This window comes from Corvus brachyrhynchos, unplaced genomic scaffold, assembly GCF_000691975.1.
Source record: "Corvus brachyrhynchos isolate BGI_N302 unplaced genomic scaffold, ASM69197v1 scaffold52, whole genome shotgun sequence".
Taxonomy (NCBI): domain Eukaryota; kingdom Metazoa; phylum Chordata; class Aves; order Passeriformes; family Corvidae; genus Corvus; species Corvus brachyrhynchos.
The window spans coordinates 740,476-758,952 of NW_008237221.1; the positions used below are offsets into that span (position 1 = coordinate 740,476).

An 18,477-nucleotide genomic window follows, 5' to 3' on the forward strand; every position below is an offset into this window, starting at 1 on the left:
CTTCTAATGAGGTATATTTTATACAGGCTTTATTAGAGTTCTTGTTTGTAGGATATTACGATACACAGGGTTGTTGCAATGTGACTTCAGAATATGTAATGTAATTATTTGTGCTGAGTATAAATACAGTTAAGGCAATGCTATCTGTGCTGGGATAAAATGACATTATGCTGCTTTGACATTTACCAAAAAAGCCTCCTTTTTCTATATTGCATTTGCTGTGTGTCACTTGTGTTCTGCTACAACGTGACGGTAATGGATGAGAGAACAAGAAAAGCGTTTTGATTTTATTTTCTAAAAAATTTATATTTTGTATTAATAGGAGCTTTTCTCTTTGAAGCCAGGCTTCATATCAGTTGTCATATGGTTGCTAATCTTTTCTGCCATCATGTTCAAAAGAAAATTATGAGGCAAAAAAGACATTAGGTAAAGAAGACGAAATTATATTTTTCTTGTGGCAGTAGGATTCAAAGATATAATTATTGCTTATCCTTTATGGACATCATCAGGTTGATAAATACAGTTAGATTGTTTGCCATCCCTGAACTAATTCTTAAGGCTTAGGCAAGTCAGCAGTGGAACTAATATGTTCAGCTTCTTATTAATAAGAAACAGAAATTGTCGCTTAAATGCTTGATCTTACCAACACTTGCTAGGGGTATAGTGTCTACCTTACTCTTAAAAAAGTCTAGTGAAATCTGGCTGAAAGGCATCTTACAAGTTCGTGGTGTATTCCCAAAGCAGGTGTGCAGCAGCTTAAACAAGGACATTCCTGAAACTGAAATCTTACTCTTCTCTTTTCGCAGGGATCCCCAGAATTTGTATCCCCCTGAGGTCAGCAATGCAAAGCTTCAGTATGCTGGTTGGGGTCCAAAAGGGCAACAGCTGGTAAGAGAAAAAAAAAAGTGTGCCAATGCATTTAGAGACCATACTGCTATTGCTTGGAAGTAAAGAAACAATAATTCCTTTTTGAATAGTTCCTTGAAACCTGTGTGGTGGCTTCTAGCATTTATTTGTGATTGTTCTATCATGTAATTTATAAAATTATTATAAAGATTATAAAATATGTCATGTATTTATAAAATTCCCAAATAGATCCATTCACTTCAAAGTAATCGTGTCTAAAAATGCAGAGAAAGAACACTTCATGAAAGCTTTTTGAGAGGATGCACCTGCTTCTCCCGATGCTGGACACAGGACAGATTATAGAGATAATAGACAGTTTGATTTATTTAGCATCTCATTGCTTCACAAGGGCATCTTCAGACTTGCAAACTTGGCAGTGGGGATATGTTAATATTAGCAGCCCAGTTTGGAGAATGCATCTCTCTAGAACAGAGATGCCCTGAATTTGCCCTGTGGTTGTTTGCAAAATAGACAGAATTAGAAGTGGATCCTGGAAAGTTTTCAGAGCTGCTTAAAAAAAACCAACCACACCACTTGTCAGGGATTCATTGTATTTCATGGAGCTATTCATACTGCAACAATCTTAAAATCTCCAGTATTTTACCCCTCAGCCACTGCCATCCTGGATGTGCCCATTTTTTCAGTTTTTTCAGAGCATGTATTTCCTGGCCAGATCCCCTGGCTTCATTTCCTGGTGCAAATCCAATATTAAATTTTTTCCATATTCCAAACACTCTCTTTCTGCCATAACAAAAAATGAAAAAGTGGCAACATCTTTTTTGATATGGAAGGTTTATACCGAGAAATGAGCTTTGAAAGCTCATTAAAGGAGAAAATCTGGCATTTGTCTCCTGTTCCCAGCCCTCTCTTGGGGACTGTTTGTCTGTGTCCTTAACTAGATTGTTTTAAATTCTGTGATTTAAAAAACAGCTGTAGGAGTCATTATAATTGCAAGTCTGAAAATCGGGTTGGAGAAAACATAACAGATACAGGAACAGGAAAGTCTTTCCTCTGCTCCATCAGGAAAATTGTGTTTCAGAATCATTGACCTCAAATCTGATCAGAGAGAAGGTGCAGCAGCCTTTACCTCCATGCAACATGTCCTCTGAGGAGCTCTTTGCTCTCATTGCACGCAGATGGAAGGGACCTTACACGTCACATTGTTCCAATCCCCCCACCATGTGTAGGGAGTACCTTTAGGACAGCAAACAAAGCCAAACATTTTTTCCTTCACTGCTCACTAGCTCTATTTTAAGTCTGACAAACTGAGTTTCACAATGTGTAACAAAAACTACATCTGCTAATTAGAAGCTACTATTGAGTGGCATTAGTCACGTTTTCCACCACACAAGTGAATCTTCCTTCCTTTAGCAGAGTTTTTCTGTGAACTTTTGTGCCCTCAGCACCTGTAATCACAGCTTGTTGCTGACTCACACCCATGCCCATTTTACCAAGCTGAAGGGCTGCACCTAATTTCCACCTTGGAAAGAAGAACTAATGAGATCTTATACCAAAGCCAAGATGACCAATTTACTGCCTCCATGGCCTTCTATACCAAAGTAAAATAACCACACAGAAAGGAAAAATGTTCATATCAAAATAGATAAATTGTATCTCCAACAGGACAGTATATACAGTCCAAGAGAAGAAAACTCTTCTTTACTCCCAACTTTATCATTTAATGCCGAGGTAGCTGATACCAATTTCCACCATATTTCATTAAGAAATTTTCAGTGAAAACTCAAAGCCCTAAGAATTCTGTTCAAGTTCCTACTGTGGGGTACATGCTATATATATATATGTGGTTGTTGAATTCTGTATGAATCTTGGAAATAACTTGCTACAGCAAATTTGTTCTGCATGCTTATTTTTTCTTTTTTCTTTTTCTTTTTTCTTTTTTACTTCCAAATATGTAAAATTATTGGCCTGTAATTGAGCTCTATTCCCTTTTCTTGCATTTGGAATCAGGTTAGGTGAGGAGCAACTCACTGGTAGTTTAAGCGTTATTTTTTCATACTTCTAATATATGTGCCTTTTTGCCCTTTTCCTTGCCAGTCATTTACCTTGAAATAAAATTATAGCTGTAGTTTATAAAATAAACATGCTTTTACATACATCAGTATAATCTTTTTATATCTAATAATCAGCAGAGAATTGCCAGAGAAAAAAGAGAAGCTTTTAAAATAAAAAAAAAAACCCTACAAGCATTATAAATGAGATCTGGAAATACACCATGTTCACTGTTCTGTATTTCAGGACTAATTGGGTTACTCAGAATATAATTGCCAGCGAAATTCGTGTCACCTTCTGTGGAGATGCAAAGACAGAGAAAAATTAAAGTCTATTAAAATTTGATAGTGGGAATGTGTTTGCTAAATGTACACTGAGTTGTGTTGCAGGAGAAGGAGGAAAAATATGCTGAGTGGGAGGGAAAGGAGTAACTGGGAAGTGCATGTCAGCTGCCCTGGTTCCAGGAGGTTCCTGAGTGTGTTTGAGGAGGGTCCTACGGCAGCAATTAGGAACCCGAGTGTGTCAGGCCTGGTGCTGCATGCAGCAGCAGCCCTCTGGGCACAGGCTCAATCCAATTTTATGCTGCATCTCCCAGGAAAGGTGGGAGTGAAGAGCAAGTGGGTTTTGCATCACCTTGAAGATACCCCAATTTTCAGGAAATAGAAAAGCTTTCCCCTTGAAATCTCCTGGTTTGTTCTTTTTTGGCAACACAAAGGAGAGGCAGGGCAGGAGAGTAAGAGGGCTTGGTTCCAAAATTTTTATTCTCTTTGTAGCTTCTATTTCATCTTCCTAGGGGAACTTTTGGGTTGCTGTGCCTGACCTCTTTCTCTCTTGCATGTCTAATCATTCAAAAAAACCCCCAAATCTGAAATAGAAGGAGCCTGAATGATGTTCATTCTCCGTGATTAAAAATATAGTGGAATATTCCCAGGAGCAATTTTCTATTTATCTTGCTTTATTTTGTCCTTTCTCATTAAATTATATGCCAATTTTGGGGTGATTAAGTCCTCAGAGCATGGTTCTTCACTTCTTACTGGCCTGCAGAATGCCACACATGCCAACTGAGCTGTTTAAATAACGGCAGATACTGGATCTGAGAAAATCAGAATGCAAAAAAGCTCTCACTTCTGGCACCTCAGAAAAATGCTTCAGCTTTTCTCTGATCTCAGCCAAAGTCTTGACAAATAAAGTCTCACAAAGCTGTTGGAAGAATGGGGCCCTCACCAGTGTGAGCTCCAGAGTCATTAGAAAGAGAGCCACTAATTTCAATGCAAGAGGGAACACATTCCCTAAATCTGGCTGTTAATGAAGGGCTCATTCCTCTCATTTGTCCTACAGCATGAGTCATCATTTATGCTTTTATAGAATAAGTGAAAAACACTGTTAACTTGGAATAGCTGTGTGATATATTCACTATTTGTGGGTGTAAATGACTATGCAAAATGCCTATGGGAAAAATCCATCCTTTCCATGGTGCACCTGACAGCCCAAAGTCACACTTAGTGTTCAGTTTCATCAGCCCACTGGCCTTCAGCATGGTGCTTGGTGTTTTTTTAGTGAACAGACTGTATTATCCCAGTTTGTGCGATACTTTCCAGCAATATGAGGCTGTGGGTGGCATAACAGGACTGCAAAAAAGTGTTATTCTGTACCTTTGTCCTGTTCTGGGTGTGCTTATCTACACAAGAATCTTCACTCCTTGGATTTCTTCTCTTATTCTGATCATGCCATCTATGACTCAACAGCTACCCACTTCTGATTTTGCCACAAAAAAATGAAAACCTTCTGTTAATTGATCTTATTGGAATATTTTACCAGTTTCATCATGTTCCATCTCATGTTCCAAGGCTCTGCCCACATCCCGAGAGCTCACGTAATGTTCCCGTGATACATTTGCCCCAACAGCATCTAAGAAAAGGTTAATAGTGCCTCTGGTCCTGAACTCAGCTTCATAAAACTTGTGTGGCTGACAGGCCTGGACCTGTCTATTTATCAAGAAAAGTAAGTGCAGTGTGAAGAGGTTTCCTTTGTTGTTTTGCTTGGCAGCACAGCCGAAGTCAGGGAGCGCTTCAGGAGTAAGAGGCTGTCCAGTGCATGTCTGTAGCTGAGGTGCTCAAGGAATCCAATAAACCCAAAGCTTTCAGGAGGTTTTTATTTAAGTTATCCCAAAATGTCCACATCCAGGTTCAAAGTATTTGCATTAAGCACCAGCTGGGAATATCCATGGGCCTTACTGCCAAAAGGAAGGAGGAGGCGGGAGGCCTGCTCTAATAAAATGCAGTGAATATTTGTCTGCGTTGACAGCACTAAATACAGTTCACAGGAGCTGTTAAACTCCAATTTCAAAAGCAGAAGCACTTCTGCTGTGCTGATATTTTCTTTTTTTTTCAAAATCAGAATCTGTAACCATCCTGACAGATATTAATGGTAATGGTGACACTTCAGATGCTGGGGGAAGCAGTTTTGCACAACTTTAGAGGCAGCAGTTATAATTCTAAAAAATACCTCTCATAGATCATAGTATTTATTCTTCTACAAAGAGAAACATTTTTTTAAGGTTCTCCTGACCAGTCAGTCTTTTACTGTTTACACAGTTTTTTTAAGTACCTAAAACATACAGAAAGAGGGTTGGGGTTGCTGGAAGTTTTGTGTGCCCTTGCACTTACTGCAGCCCCACAGAAGGGTCAAAACACGTTTTTCCTGCATTCATAGGCAATTAGCCTTTTTCAGTGTCACCTCTTTTTGGAGCAGGAGCTATCTCTTATTCTTGTAGACTACAATCAAGTTTATAATTGGTTCTAAGGTAACAGAAGTTAAGTTTCACAGCAGGTGCAGAAGATGCAGTAAGAAATCTCTATTTCAGGGAAATGCAAAATGCCAGGGAAAAAAAGGAGTGATTCTTTCAGCCTCTACCATGTTAAGGGTTTTCAGGCGCCTTCAAACAGTGAATGCTGATGCTGGCAAACAGCTTATTGTCATAAATATTGCTGTTTTAAAAAGTGCAATACGATTAAGAGAAACATCAGGTTTTCTTGATATTTAAAACATTTGAATGATAGATCCTGCTGCACATGACCAGAAGCTATCCATCTCCCTTATCTTTTTTTTTTTTTCTAATGCTGTAGTACAATGTTTTGCCAAGTAGGATATCTAGATGCAAAAAAAAAGCTGGTTAAGTGATGACACCTGGAACTAAACTGGAGTGACTCCTCTAATTAGAAGTTTTTTCCTTGCCTGAATTTGTGCCTGTCATGCCAGCTTAGTTCCAGGCAGAAGGGCTGCACAGATATCAAGGGAAGGGGACCATTTTCACAGGAGGCACTGAATTATCTGCTGTTGTTCCTATTCCAGCTGGGCTTTTGAACTGCTGTGGGTATAATTGCTATAGGTCTATTTGTCTCTACCATTCTTTCATAGATTTTTGCATCATTATTTTCAAGCTGCTGTTCCCTCACCTTTTCTTTTTGCAATGACATCTGAATCAATATTTAGCTGTGGTCTGCTGTATGTAATTATTCTGGCTTGCTTATCTTGCTAGTTGCAAGAAAAAAAACTTCTGCCCTGTCTCCCTCTCCACCCCCATCCCCAAAGTCTATGTAAGCTCTATTTAAGCATAGTGAGGGATATTCAGGCAGATTTTTAAATGGTCCCTGCATTCTGGAAATGCAAGACTTTCAGCATAATAATGTGCCAACCTCATCCCCTTCTCCAGTGTCAGAATATGAAATTTTTTAGGGAGATGTCAGTAAGATGTAATACACATACACTGAGCACCTGGACAGGTTGCTCCTTTCCCCTCTCCCATTGCTTTATTCAAATAATTCCACTGGAAGAGTGTTGTGTTTAGGTTTTGTTTTGTTTCTTGGTTTGTTTTTTTTCCTTTGATACTCTCTTTGGTTACAGTGGCAGCAGTGTCCTATTTTTAACCTTGCACATCCTTGTCATTCCTTTGTTACCCTTGGGCTTGGTGTTGGGTCCTCATTCCCCAAAGGGAGGCTTTGGCACAGTCAGTGTTATTTTCTTTGCTGAGAAATGGTCACATCCCTTCCCCTCCCAGCATCCTTGGTACTGCATCTTCATCAGTGGCAAAAGAGCAAGATATTTAAGATAATTGAAGGTGCTGCAACAAATATTACTGAAAGAAGATGTAGGTGATTTTATTTAAAATAAGATGTTGCTCTTTCTGTGGACATGAAAGATTTCAGAGGACAAAATGGAATTGATTATTTGCCATAGAAGTTTCACCAATAAATCAGAAAGTAGCTGTCCTTACACCCAAATATGAGGCATAGGATGATGTATGTATTTCTGCTGGGGCTGAGACACTCCCACAGGCTTCCTCTGTGATTTCTTATATGTCACTTTGTTCTCTGGTGAAGTTGCAGCAATGGATTCCTACCTTTAAATGGACTTACAGAATTGATGCATTAAATGTTGCAGACATTCACAGTCTGCATTAAGGAAACTGAGTTTGTACTTATAAGAAATGCATATATCCATGGATTTACTAGCTTAGAGGAGCTCACCATCTTGTTCCTCTACAAGGAAAGTACTGAATTCTCTTCCTTTTTATGTTACTGCATTTCCTCACCTGCTGCTGTACAAGATTCCTAGCAGTAAAACGCTCCAGCATTGGGTCAGTTCCACTGAAAGTAACTCCCTCCTATTACAGAAATTTCTTGAATTTCAGTTGAGATTTATGGATATCAAACAACTCTTTTTTGTTAAGAGCAGTTTTCGTTTCAGAGATCTAACTGCCAAAAGTGTCTTCTTGGCTGTGCATAAGGGTTCCTGGCATCTTACGAATCAGTGGTTGGTGGGTGATGGCCATTGAAATACATGCCTATGAAAAGCGTTGTTCTTGAAAAGTGCCATGAAAATAGTTACCTTTCACTTTAGATAGCAGCAGTCACTGCTGAGAGTGAGGTGAAGTGGCAGCCATTGGGATGCCACAAGCGGGACTGAGCAGTGCCACCCAAAGGACCGTGGAGTGTCCCACCTTGGCTTGTGGTGCTCCTTCCCCAGAAACTGCCATTTACCAGACAGATGAGGAAACTTCATGAAAAATTCTGTTAGGTCTCCTCCTCCCCTGCTGGAATAGGTGTTGAGTGTTTCTACAACCAAGCTTCTAATTAAAGAGGAATATTGGAGTGACCAGCTCACTGTCCAAGGTCGGATGTGCACCTGGAGGAATCCTTAATCCCAATTGCCAGCTTCTTTATGCTGACATAAATAATCTCTCTGCTCTTCTTAGTCAGGTATTCTTTCTATAACACAATAAAGTATTTTAAATGGAACACTGTATCATCTCACATTAAATAATCTAATTTACAGTCATGCCCTACATAACCATCAGAGATATTAGGTTATAGAATACAAAATAATCCATCAAGCAGAACTTAAAAGCAGAATCAGAGTTCCATACTAAGTGGTACATTTACTATTACATTCTTTTATATAACAAGGCAGTTATAAATTAAAATAACCCCATTAGAATACAGGGCAATGAAATACAAGCAGACATGGTTCTTTCTCATTGTTGAGGTGAAAAAAACCCTCTTTGCTTCCCTGAAGAACAGAAAATAGGGCAGCACGTTTTTCTTCAAACATATATTTTTAAATCTCCAGATTTGTGATAATTGTTTATTTGGCTGTACTTTGGTACATTCTAGGTGTGATTAGAATCCGTGCATGTTGTGGTCTAACCTGCTCACAGAATACAAATGGAAATGTGCAGCATTTGTAATGATGCAATGTCAGAAACGTAAAGTAGCTCATAGAAAACTGAGAAGAATATTAATGCACAGAAGGACTTAAGCTGGGAGAATCAAGAGGGAAAATCTCTTCTGTACCCAGTTTAAAAGGAAAAATTTTGGGAATGTGTCTCCATTCCATAGAAATCTCTCATTACTTCTATAGTCCACTATGTGGGACTTTATCTCAAGTATTAGTTTTGACAATTTTGGATTGTCTAAAGACATTTAAACCCACAAGATCTTTATAACTCTACTGATTTCCTAAGAGACAATCCAAGCGGGATAGTTCCAAGCAAGTTTCTGAACAGACCAAATTCTGTTCTCCTGAATTCCAGGGCTTGATACTTTTTTGCCATATTTCCTCATGTAATCCTGAGCTTCATCACCTCATGGTGTGTGCAGCATCAGCTGCTCCCAGAGTTCGCCTTGCCCTGCAATTTCTCCTGGTTTGAAACTGTGAGGTCCAGCAGAGCATCTCCCTTCATCAGCTCCTTCATCACCTGTGTCAGGACAAATGCCCTCCACAGACCTCCTGGGTTATCGTGCTCATGTTGTTGACCCTCCAGGAGTTAAGAGTTAAGGTGCCCCATGAGGATCAGGGTATTTGAATGTGAGGCTTCTTTCATTTATATGAAGAAGGGCTCATCTCCTTCTTCTTGACCAGCCAGTTGGTAACAGATGCTCCCACTGCTCCTTTTCTTCCTCCACCCATACCCACGCCCTACAAGGTGATCACCTCCCCCAGCACCAGAGAAAAGTCACCTCCAGACCTGGAGAGCCACATCCTCTCTCAGGAACCCTTAAGACACTGCTCTAGAGCTCTGGACACTGTTGACAGGTATAGGAAATGTTTCTTTATTTGAAGACATGAAGGAATGCTTTCCCATTCTCTCTGACATTTTAGTCACTTTGTTGATTCCCGCCACTCCCGCCGTATCCCCACTGCAAGAGTTGATCGCATGTGATGAAAGCAAAGTTAAGTTCTTAATGGTTATTTTACAAGATATATTGGCAGTTTCCAAGCTATGTGGCTAAAATCAGGAGATTTGCATGATTTACTAGTGGTGACTCTTCTACACTTCCTTTCCCAAACATGCAATCAACGCCACCAAGGGCAGCATATTTTTTGTTCGACTTTTGCAGTGATTCTGGTGGTTTCCCTTGCACAAACACTTGCATTTCTTGTCATTGCACAGATTTCCATGCAGCTAAGCTCTTACACCACTGGAATCACATGTGTTCAAGTCTTCCAACCCCAGTGAGAAGGCATCAATATTGTTTTTGACGTGTTCATGGATCAGCATGATTCTTACTTGCATCAATCTGCACTATTGTATTCTCTGGCTGCAGTAGTCCCCTGGGATTTTTAAGCTCTCTGTCCTGAAAGCTTCCCTGCAGAATTATTTTAAACAGGTGTAGTCCTCATTTTGGTGTAAACATTACCTTTGCCTATGTCTGAGCAAGGTAAATGTGAATTAAACGAAGATTTATCTCTTTGTGGCATACATTCAGAAACTGCTATTTCTTCTAAATCCCTGGTGTCTTAAGGAGTTAGCTTCTTACTTTGAATTAAAAAAAAGATAAACCCTGATATAAAAACCTGAAACTATAGCCTTTTCTGTGAATTATTTATTAAGATGTGATTCTCTGCAATGTGCTGATTGTGTGGAAGAATTTCATTGTTTCATCACTGGTCTTAATAATGACATTTTCATTTTCTGAAGAAAAAAAAGTTGATTTAAAAATTCTTTATCTCACTCTTCCGTCATAATTGCTATCTGTCTCTTTTCTAAATTATGATCATGAACCAATTGATGGAGAGAATGAAAATATTTTGAAGGTTTTTATCTTGTATTTTTTTATCAGTGCTATCAAACTATATTTAAATGGCAACAAGAAAAGTCTAATTAAAATTGTAGATCTTAATATGTAAGCTCACTGGTGAGGAGCAGTTTATGGTTTTATTACCCTTTTTGAAGAACTGATACAAGCTGGTGTAATCACATCGTGTGCATTAGGAAAAACACTAATGACAGAATACATTAATGACAGCTATTTGAACATCAAAGTTTGCATTTTATGAGGCTCAAAAGAAGAAATTGGCAGAGGATTCATTAAATAATGCATAATCAATCAGCAACAAGCTTTAGAACTGATTTTGAGTTGATCACACATTTTTCTGCTGAAGTTGATGTAAGAGCAATAACTACAAAATGCCAAGACCTTTCCGGTATGATGCTCGTCACACTTCCTTGATATCACAAAATGAAAACACAATTATTGTATCTGCTTCAAGATGCTACATGGATGAGGACAGGCCCATGCTAATTGTGTGTGGTACAGACAGGTTTTAGCTTGAACAAACAGCAGGGAATCTCTCTCTCTGCAGCTTTTCATTTTCACAGTCCTCAGCTTCCAGGTTTCATCTGGCAGCGTGAAAATAAAACCAGCTTAAGAAGTGATGCCTCCAAAGTATTTGGATGGAATTAAAGAGCACTGGAAATGGTGGAGAGAAAGGAGAGGTCTCTCTGTATGTGCATACCAGGAAGGGTTTGATCATGATCAAATCTACTTGTGTCCGTGATCTGACATTTCCAAACCCCATTTACAAGCTGTGACTCTGTTACAGACCTCAGCCAGCTACTTAGCATATAAATAAAGACATAATACTTTTCCACTTCCTGAACATATTGGTAAGATAAATCTGTGTATTTTCCAGAGGCTTTCCGATCAATGTGATGAATAACATCATATAAATATGTAAATAGTTAATATAGAGTTCAGCACAAAACATTCCTGTTGTTGAAACCCAAAAGAAAATGAACAGGAGTCAGACTATTCTAAGGAAGTATCTTATGCTGAAAAGTTTTTAATAAAAGTCCTTGATTAAAGGGACTTTAAACCCCCCTTGTGGCATTATTGTGGTGGGTTGCCAAGCAAGCTGCCCTATCACTCCCTCTCCCCAATGGGCATGGGGGAGAAAATTCTGTGAAAATCTCATCAGTGGAGTTAAGGACAGAGGGATCACTCACTAGTTGCCATCAGGGCAAAACAGACTCAAGTTGGGGAAATCAATTTGATAATTTGCCATTAATTGTAACAGAATTGTGAGAGTGAGAAACAAAACAAAATCAAGCACAGCTTCCCTTCCTCCCCCTCCTCCTCCACTGACCATGGTGTCTGCAAGTCTGTTTCTCTCACATTTTCTCGCTCACATACAAAACCAGCATTTTTACCCTTTTATAAATACATTTTCACAGATGCACTAGCAGTGTCCCTGATGGGGGCTCAGCTTTGACCAGTGACAGGCCTGTCACTTTTCACAGACTTTTTTTTTCTTTTTTAACTGATTCTGCAAAATAAATACAAGCATTTCTGAGAGACGCAAAAAGTTTTAAGATTATTCTGTTTCCTTGTTAATTATTCAGAATATGCTCTCAGGTAAACTGGTTTTCTAGCAAAACAGCAGAAAAAGAAAAACTAAAAGAAAAGTTTAACATTAAAAACAAGAAACAATGAAGTACATTATGTTGGATGAGAATAGTATGTTTATTTGTAGTTCTATTTCCCCACTCACTGTGTCTTCCATTTTCTGACCAGTCTTTTTAAGCCTCAAAGGAAGCTTGAACTGATTTTGAATTTAAAACAGGGTTTTGTGGTTTAACCTCAGCCAGCAGCCAAGCCCCACACAGCTGCTCACTCCAGTGGGATCAGGGAGAGAACCAGAAGAGTAAAAGCCAGAGCACTTGTGGGTGGAGATAAAGACAGTTTAACAGGGAAAGGAAAAGCTGTGCACACAAGCAAAGCAAAACAGGGAATTAATTCACTGCTTCCCATGGCTGGGCAGGTGTTCAGCATCTCCAGGAGAGCAGAGCCCCATCACACATATCAGTGACTTGGGAAGACCATCAAGAAGCACCAAGAAGCACCATCACTCAAAATGTTCCCCTCTTCCTCCTTCTTCCCCCCATTTTATATACTGATCATGGTGGCACCTGGTCTGGGATATCCCTTGGAGCAGTTTGGGTCGCCTGTCCTGGCTCCTCCCAACTTCCCAGGCACCCCCAGCCTCCTTGCCTGCACAGCAGCACCAAAAGCAGAAAAATCCTTGGCTTTGTGCAGCCCCTGCTCTGCAATAACAAAAATATCTCTGTATTATCAACCCTGTGCTCAGCACAAATCCAAAACACAGCCCTATACCAGACACTGGGAAGGAAATTAACTCTACCCCAGCCAAACCCAGCCCAGAGTGTCAAGGCAAGGCTTTGTGCCTCTCTGTTCATGAGGGCCAGCTCTTGTTGAGCAAACTCTCCGTGTCAAAGGGCCAACCTTTCCATGTTATCTATTCTCTCACAGATAAATCCTGTGGGCTCACCCTGCAGTGTGGAAATGTGCATTTTAATGTGTAGGAAACATTTACACTTCCCAATGTGCTAATAATTTAAAGTAATGAGCACCCAGGCATTTACTTTATGCTAAATTTGAGTGACGCAGCTCATTTAGTTGACAAGTTATATGCTAGAAATTGTGGGATAAAGAGAACATAAACTTAGAATGCCACCCTACAGCTGGAAAATAAATAGGAGCAGTAAAAATGCAGATTAGTGCACATGAATCTATTTTCTTTTGGTCTATGGAGAAACAGGAATTTCACACACCTCTTTGGAAGGAAGGTGGGTTGAACAACTGTAAAAGGAGGTGTAGTATTCACCTACTCAAAATAGTTGGTCACTGTGACTTTTTAAGTCTTAAGGAGATTATTTTCATTATATTCCTGAAAAGATCCATAAATTAATCAATTTAAAAGTACCAATATGTTAATTAATGCAGCATAATTACTGAATACCACTCTGGGTCAGTTTGGTAGAGGGTATTATTTCAGAAGCCATTAAGCAGTTGCAAAAGCATTTTAAATAAATCCTTGAATCAGTGTCGTTAAGGCTCTTGTATCTTTGAAGTGAATTAAGTTTAATTTGTTGTTAGATCAAATATTTACCTTACTGTACAAATTTATCTTACTACATACTTAAGCTTTGACTTTTCTTCCTGTCTCAGGCTCCAGAGTCAGTCTCATATTTTTTTCTCCAATTTTAGTTGTGTCGTGCAAGGATGTCAAATGGTTTGAAGTAATCAATTCTAACACCAGCTGCAAACAGGCATGGATTTCTTCCCAGAGCACAGGAGTTAGTGCTGTGCTGATACCTGAGGCTGAAGGGGGTATGTCTGAAAGTTTCAGGTGACGTCCTGAGCCACATAAAGCCAAAAGCAAAACCTCCATTGATTTTTATTATCCTGGGATTAAGTGAATGCATTTGAAAAACCCCAAACTTTAGCTTAATCCCCTCAGATTTTCCAGTTATTTTTGTTAAGTGTTTAATCTTTTGGGCATCTGTTAAAACATCCAGCAGAAAGAGAGGTCTTCTGCTAGATCCAGTGGCAAGAATTTCCATATGTTAATCCTGATTTCATTAGGAAAAATAATCTAGGTTTCATTGGTTTGCCTGTTGTTTTGGAGAAATAAAAGGGTGGAAATACATTTTTCCTTTTTTCTGTGTCCTGTCTGTTGTCTTGTAGAGCTCATATCTTCCTTGCTTTTCTGTAGAGTTAGAAATTTCTGTTTCTTCAATCTATGTATGGATGTTTCCATTCTTCTTATTTATTTCAGAATATCCTCTTTCCTCTACATTGAATGTGTCATGATGAAAATGGACATGGTATTCAACACAGGGCTCTTCCTGACTTAGCACAGCTTGATTTTCCATGCCAGTAGCTGTGTTCAGTGTTGGATTTTAAGGCACACATATTGCAAGAAATTCTGGGGTAAAGTCTTGCTCAGATATGGACATCAAAAGAGAAGACACCAGAAATTTGGGCTCTGCTCTTCGTCTCCTGTACACAGAGGCATAAAACTGAGCTTGATCCCTTCTGCAATCATTTTAAATTTGTCTAGGGGTGCTATGCAAAGCTGGCATAAAGTAATGTGAAAGTGATGTCTGTACATATATTTACTATTTTTCTTTACTAAAATTTCTCATTGTCTAATTAGCTGACAGGATTGATCATTTGATAGAAAGCACTGCTTTGATGCCATAAAACCAAAACAGTAAAAATTGTTACACAGGTATTTCACAATAACTTCAAATATGTTTCTAACATGGGATGTGAGGTAATCCAAAGACATTTCTTTCTTGATGAATAACAGAAGTCCAAAAGCTTTTTCTTAATTTATAAGATACATTATACAGAAATCTTACTTGTGCTGCTTCAGTTATCTTTTATCTTGATTATGGTTGACATTTTTAGGGTACAAGGCACTGTAGTTAGGAGGATAATTTTTAAATCTCCATGAGGTGCTGCCATTTGGCTCTGAATTATATGGGAGACAGTTTGAAGTCAGAGCACTATCTTATTTTTCCACCACAGCTACCAGATACCTCACACAGCCTGATGAGTGCAATGAAGCTTTGAAAGACCCAGCAGTGAAGGTGGAAAACAATGCAGTTCTTTAAAAAGGGAAGGGCAGGAACAGGTTGTCAATCCACCTTCTTTGTTTTTCCTGTAAGCTCATATAACACTGAATATAGTAGAAAATATTGCAAACCTCCTTTTGCTGGAAGAATTTTGGCAAGGGAAGGGTTGCATCACTTGAATAAATCCACTTGATTGTGTGCCTGTCACAGAAGAGCTCTCACCCAAGCACCCCTTAGCACATTTAGTACTCAGACACAGAGATTTGGACTTATTTGGACTCAGAGTATCTTATTCTGCTAAGTCTTCACTTTTTTTTTCACATTTAAGCTTCAAAAACCTCCCCATATGCAGATTAGCTAACAGATAAAATTCTTTACTTGGAATCCTTTATCTGGCCCCTCTGTTTACTAAAATTCAAGGTAGGAAAGACAAAGTAGTATCTTCCACAATGTATTTTTAACTTTCAAAACCTATTAATTGAATGAAGCTCTTCTTAGTTTAAAAGGAAAGAGAGCAAGCTACAGCTTCAGTAATAATTTTTACCTTTAGGCAAACCTGCTATAACTCCTGCCAAAATTAAATTAAGGTCTATACTTTCTTCTGGAATCTTTCCAGCTCATCTTTGGGTGAAACATGTACCATAATAGGATGTGAAACAGAAGATGAAAGCAAATATTTTTCTCAGTTCTGTCTTTTCATAACTTGAGAAATTACATTCTAGTATCGTGGTAAAGATACATAACATTTATTCCAATATCTTCAAGTATATAAAAACCCATCTGTATATGTCTACTAAATTATATTAACAGTTTGCATTTCAGTCTAAATAGCTTACTGATACATCTTTTCAGCTTGAATAGACTTTTAAAATATTTTAAAGACAGGGATGGGGAGCAGAATAAAGCCCTCATAATCCAAGGTGCAAGGGTCAGTGATCTGGCACACCTCTTAGACACACACAGCTCTATGGGGCTGGATAGGATCCATTCAGCTGGATGTGGGAGCTGGCAGAAGTGCTCTCTGAGATACTTTCCATCATTTACCAACAGTCCTGGCTAACTGGGAAGGTCCCAGTTGACTGGAGGGCAGCAAATGTGATGCCCATCTACAAAAATGGCCAGTGGTGTGAGGTTCAACAGGGCCAAGTGCTGGGTCCTGCATTTGGGTCACAACAAGCCCAGGCAGTGCTAGAGGCTGGGCACAGAGTGGCTGGAAAGTGGCCCTGCAGGAAAGGACCTGGGGGTGCTGGTGAACAGCAGCTGAACATGAGCCAGGTGCACCCAGGTGGCCAAGAGGCCAAAGGCATCCTGGCCTGTATCAGAAATGGTGTGGCCGGCAGGACCAGGGTGGTGATTGTCCCTCCATACTGGGCACTGGTGAGGTTGCACCTCAAACCCTGTGCTCAGTTCCCTCACAACAAGAAAGGCTTTGATGGGCTGGATCATGTCCAGAGAAGGGCAACGGAGCTGGGGAAGGGTCTGGAGCTCCAGTCTTAAGAGGAGTGGCTGAGGGAGCTGGGATTGTTTAGCCTGGAGAAAAGGAGGCTCAGGGTTATCAGTCTCCACGGCTACCTGAAAGGAGGCTGTAGTGAGGGGGGATCAGTCTCTTTTGCCAAGAGGTAAGACAAGAGGAAATGAGCGCAAGTTGTGCTGGGGAAGTTTAGGTTTGGATTCTAAGAGCAATTCCTTCACAGAAAGGGTTGTCAAGCATTGGAACAGGATGCCCATGGCAGTGGTGGAGTCCCCATCTCTGAAGGTATTTAAAAGATATGTAGATGTGGCACTGGGGGATGTGGTTTAGTGGTGAACTTGGCAGTGCTGGATTAATGCTTGGACTCAGGGATCTTAGAATCATAGAATGGTTTGGGTTGGAAGGGACCTTAAAGACCTTAAGGGTCTTTTCCAACCAAGTGATTCTGTGATTCTGTGACTCTCCTTAGAGCAGGATGTGTTTCACTTTGGGGTGAGGGGACAGGAACTGTGCTATCGATGACAGCGAAATTCAGAACAAAGTTTTTAACCACATGATAAAGACTAATGCCATGGAACCATATTTTTGTTATTGGCTGGCTAAAGCTTTACTTCCTGATCAGCATTTAAACACATAAATAAAGAGCCTGATTCACAGGAGCATTTCAGAGCAATAGATCTAACAATGCTCAAAACCTGAGCAATGGCATTCTTCATCTCATGCCCTCTAACTGAACTGTTCGATTTCTGAAATGAAGACAGGAGTGAGAGAAATAAAGCTTGTATCAAAGCACCAAGGCTTCAGTTTGTTGTAAATTAGCATCTTTCTATTAGCTGATGGCATTGGAAGCAAGCTGTGGAAATCCTTTTTTGACAAAAGATGCCATAAAACTGTGATATGTGATTTTGTACTGCCAATTATTGTAAAAGCACAATGCAACATTTTATGCTGAAGCCACTGCTTAATGCTGTTCTCTTTTTCTTTTTTTTTCCTTCAAATCAGATATTTATCTTTGAGAATAACATCTATTACTGTGCCCATGTGGGGAAACAAGCCATCCGAGTGGTCTCCACAGGAAAGGAAGGTGTTATTTTCAATGGCCTCAGCGACTGGCTGTATGAAGGTAGGACACGACATTTAGGCCAGCAGCTAGTTATGAGTTTAAGTTACACTCTAGAATTACAGACCTTGCTGGAATTAGACATCCAGCATTGCATTTCTGGGAATGGGTGGACCACGGAGCTGAAAACCTGCTATTCCAACAGTTGCCTGATGTGCTGGACTGGAAATAATGTGAAATGATGTAAGAATTCTGTTTTCAGGCTGTTTTCTTTCCCTTAGTCCAAAGGTAATAAATCACTGGGCTTTAATGAACAGAACTGCTTCATTATTTAATGGCACCTGCAATCACTCATAGATGTGCCAGTTTTCAAATCACAGAAGAGGACAGAAATGGGGAGGGAAAGGGGTTCTATCTTAAAGGAAAAAGCGAGGAAACAATTTTACTTGATGAGCTGTTTTCCACAGAACTAGGTGGGCCTTGGAAGCTGCCCAGATCTTGCCACCTAAAAAAAATTCCTAAAAGCAGACCCCAGTAACTGGCTTCTTTCCTGTGAAAATGGTCCTGACACGGTGGAGGGTCATCTCTGGAGCACTGCTTTTCTTTGATCCTTTCATCTGGCAAAGGGCCATTTAGGTGTCTGTGAGCAGCTGCTTGAAAAGTGATCTCAACTGCTCATTAGCCTAGGAGAGCATTGCCACCCCCCCAAGTTCTTTTGGGGGTTGTTGTAGGCTTTTAAACTCATATATCAGAATAAAAATTGCAATACACACATTCTCCCCCCCATGTATATATATATACATA

General features: G+C 39.7%; 1 protein-coding gene across 4 annotated transcripts in view; it reads left to right on the top strand.

Moving 5' to 3' along the window:
* Positions 1-18,477, top strand: part of DPP6 (dipeptidyl peptidase like 6) — a 540,742-nt gene that overhangs the window by 443,714 nt on the left and 78,551 nt on the right. For all 4 annotated transcript variants that reach the window (XM_017728903.1, XM_017728904.1, XM_017728905.1 and 1 more), the window contains exons 7-8: positions 807-888; positions 17,616-17,736. In XM_017728903.1, coding sequence (XP_017584392.1) covers positions 807-888; positions 17,616-17,736 — 203 coding nt within the window. The remainder of the gene's footprint in view (positions 1-806; positions 889-17,615; positions 17,737-18,477) is intronic.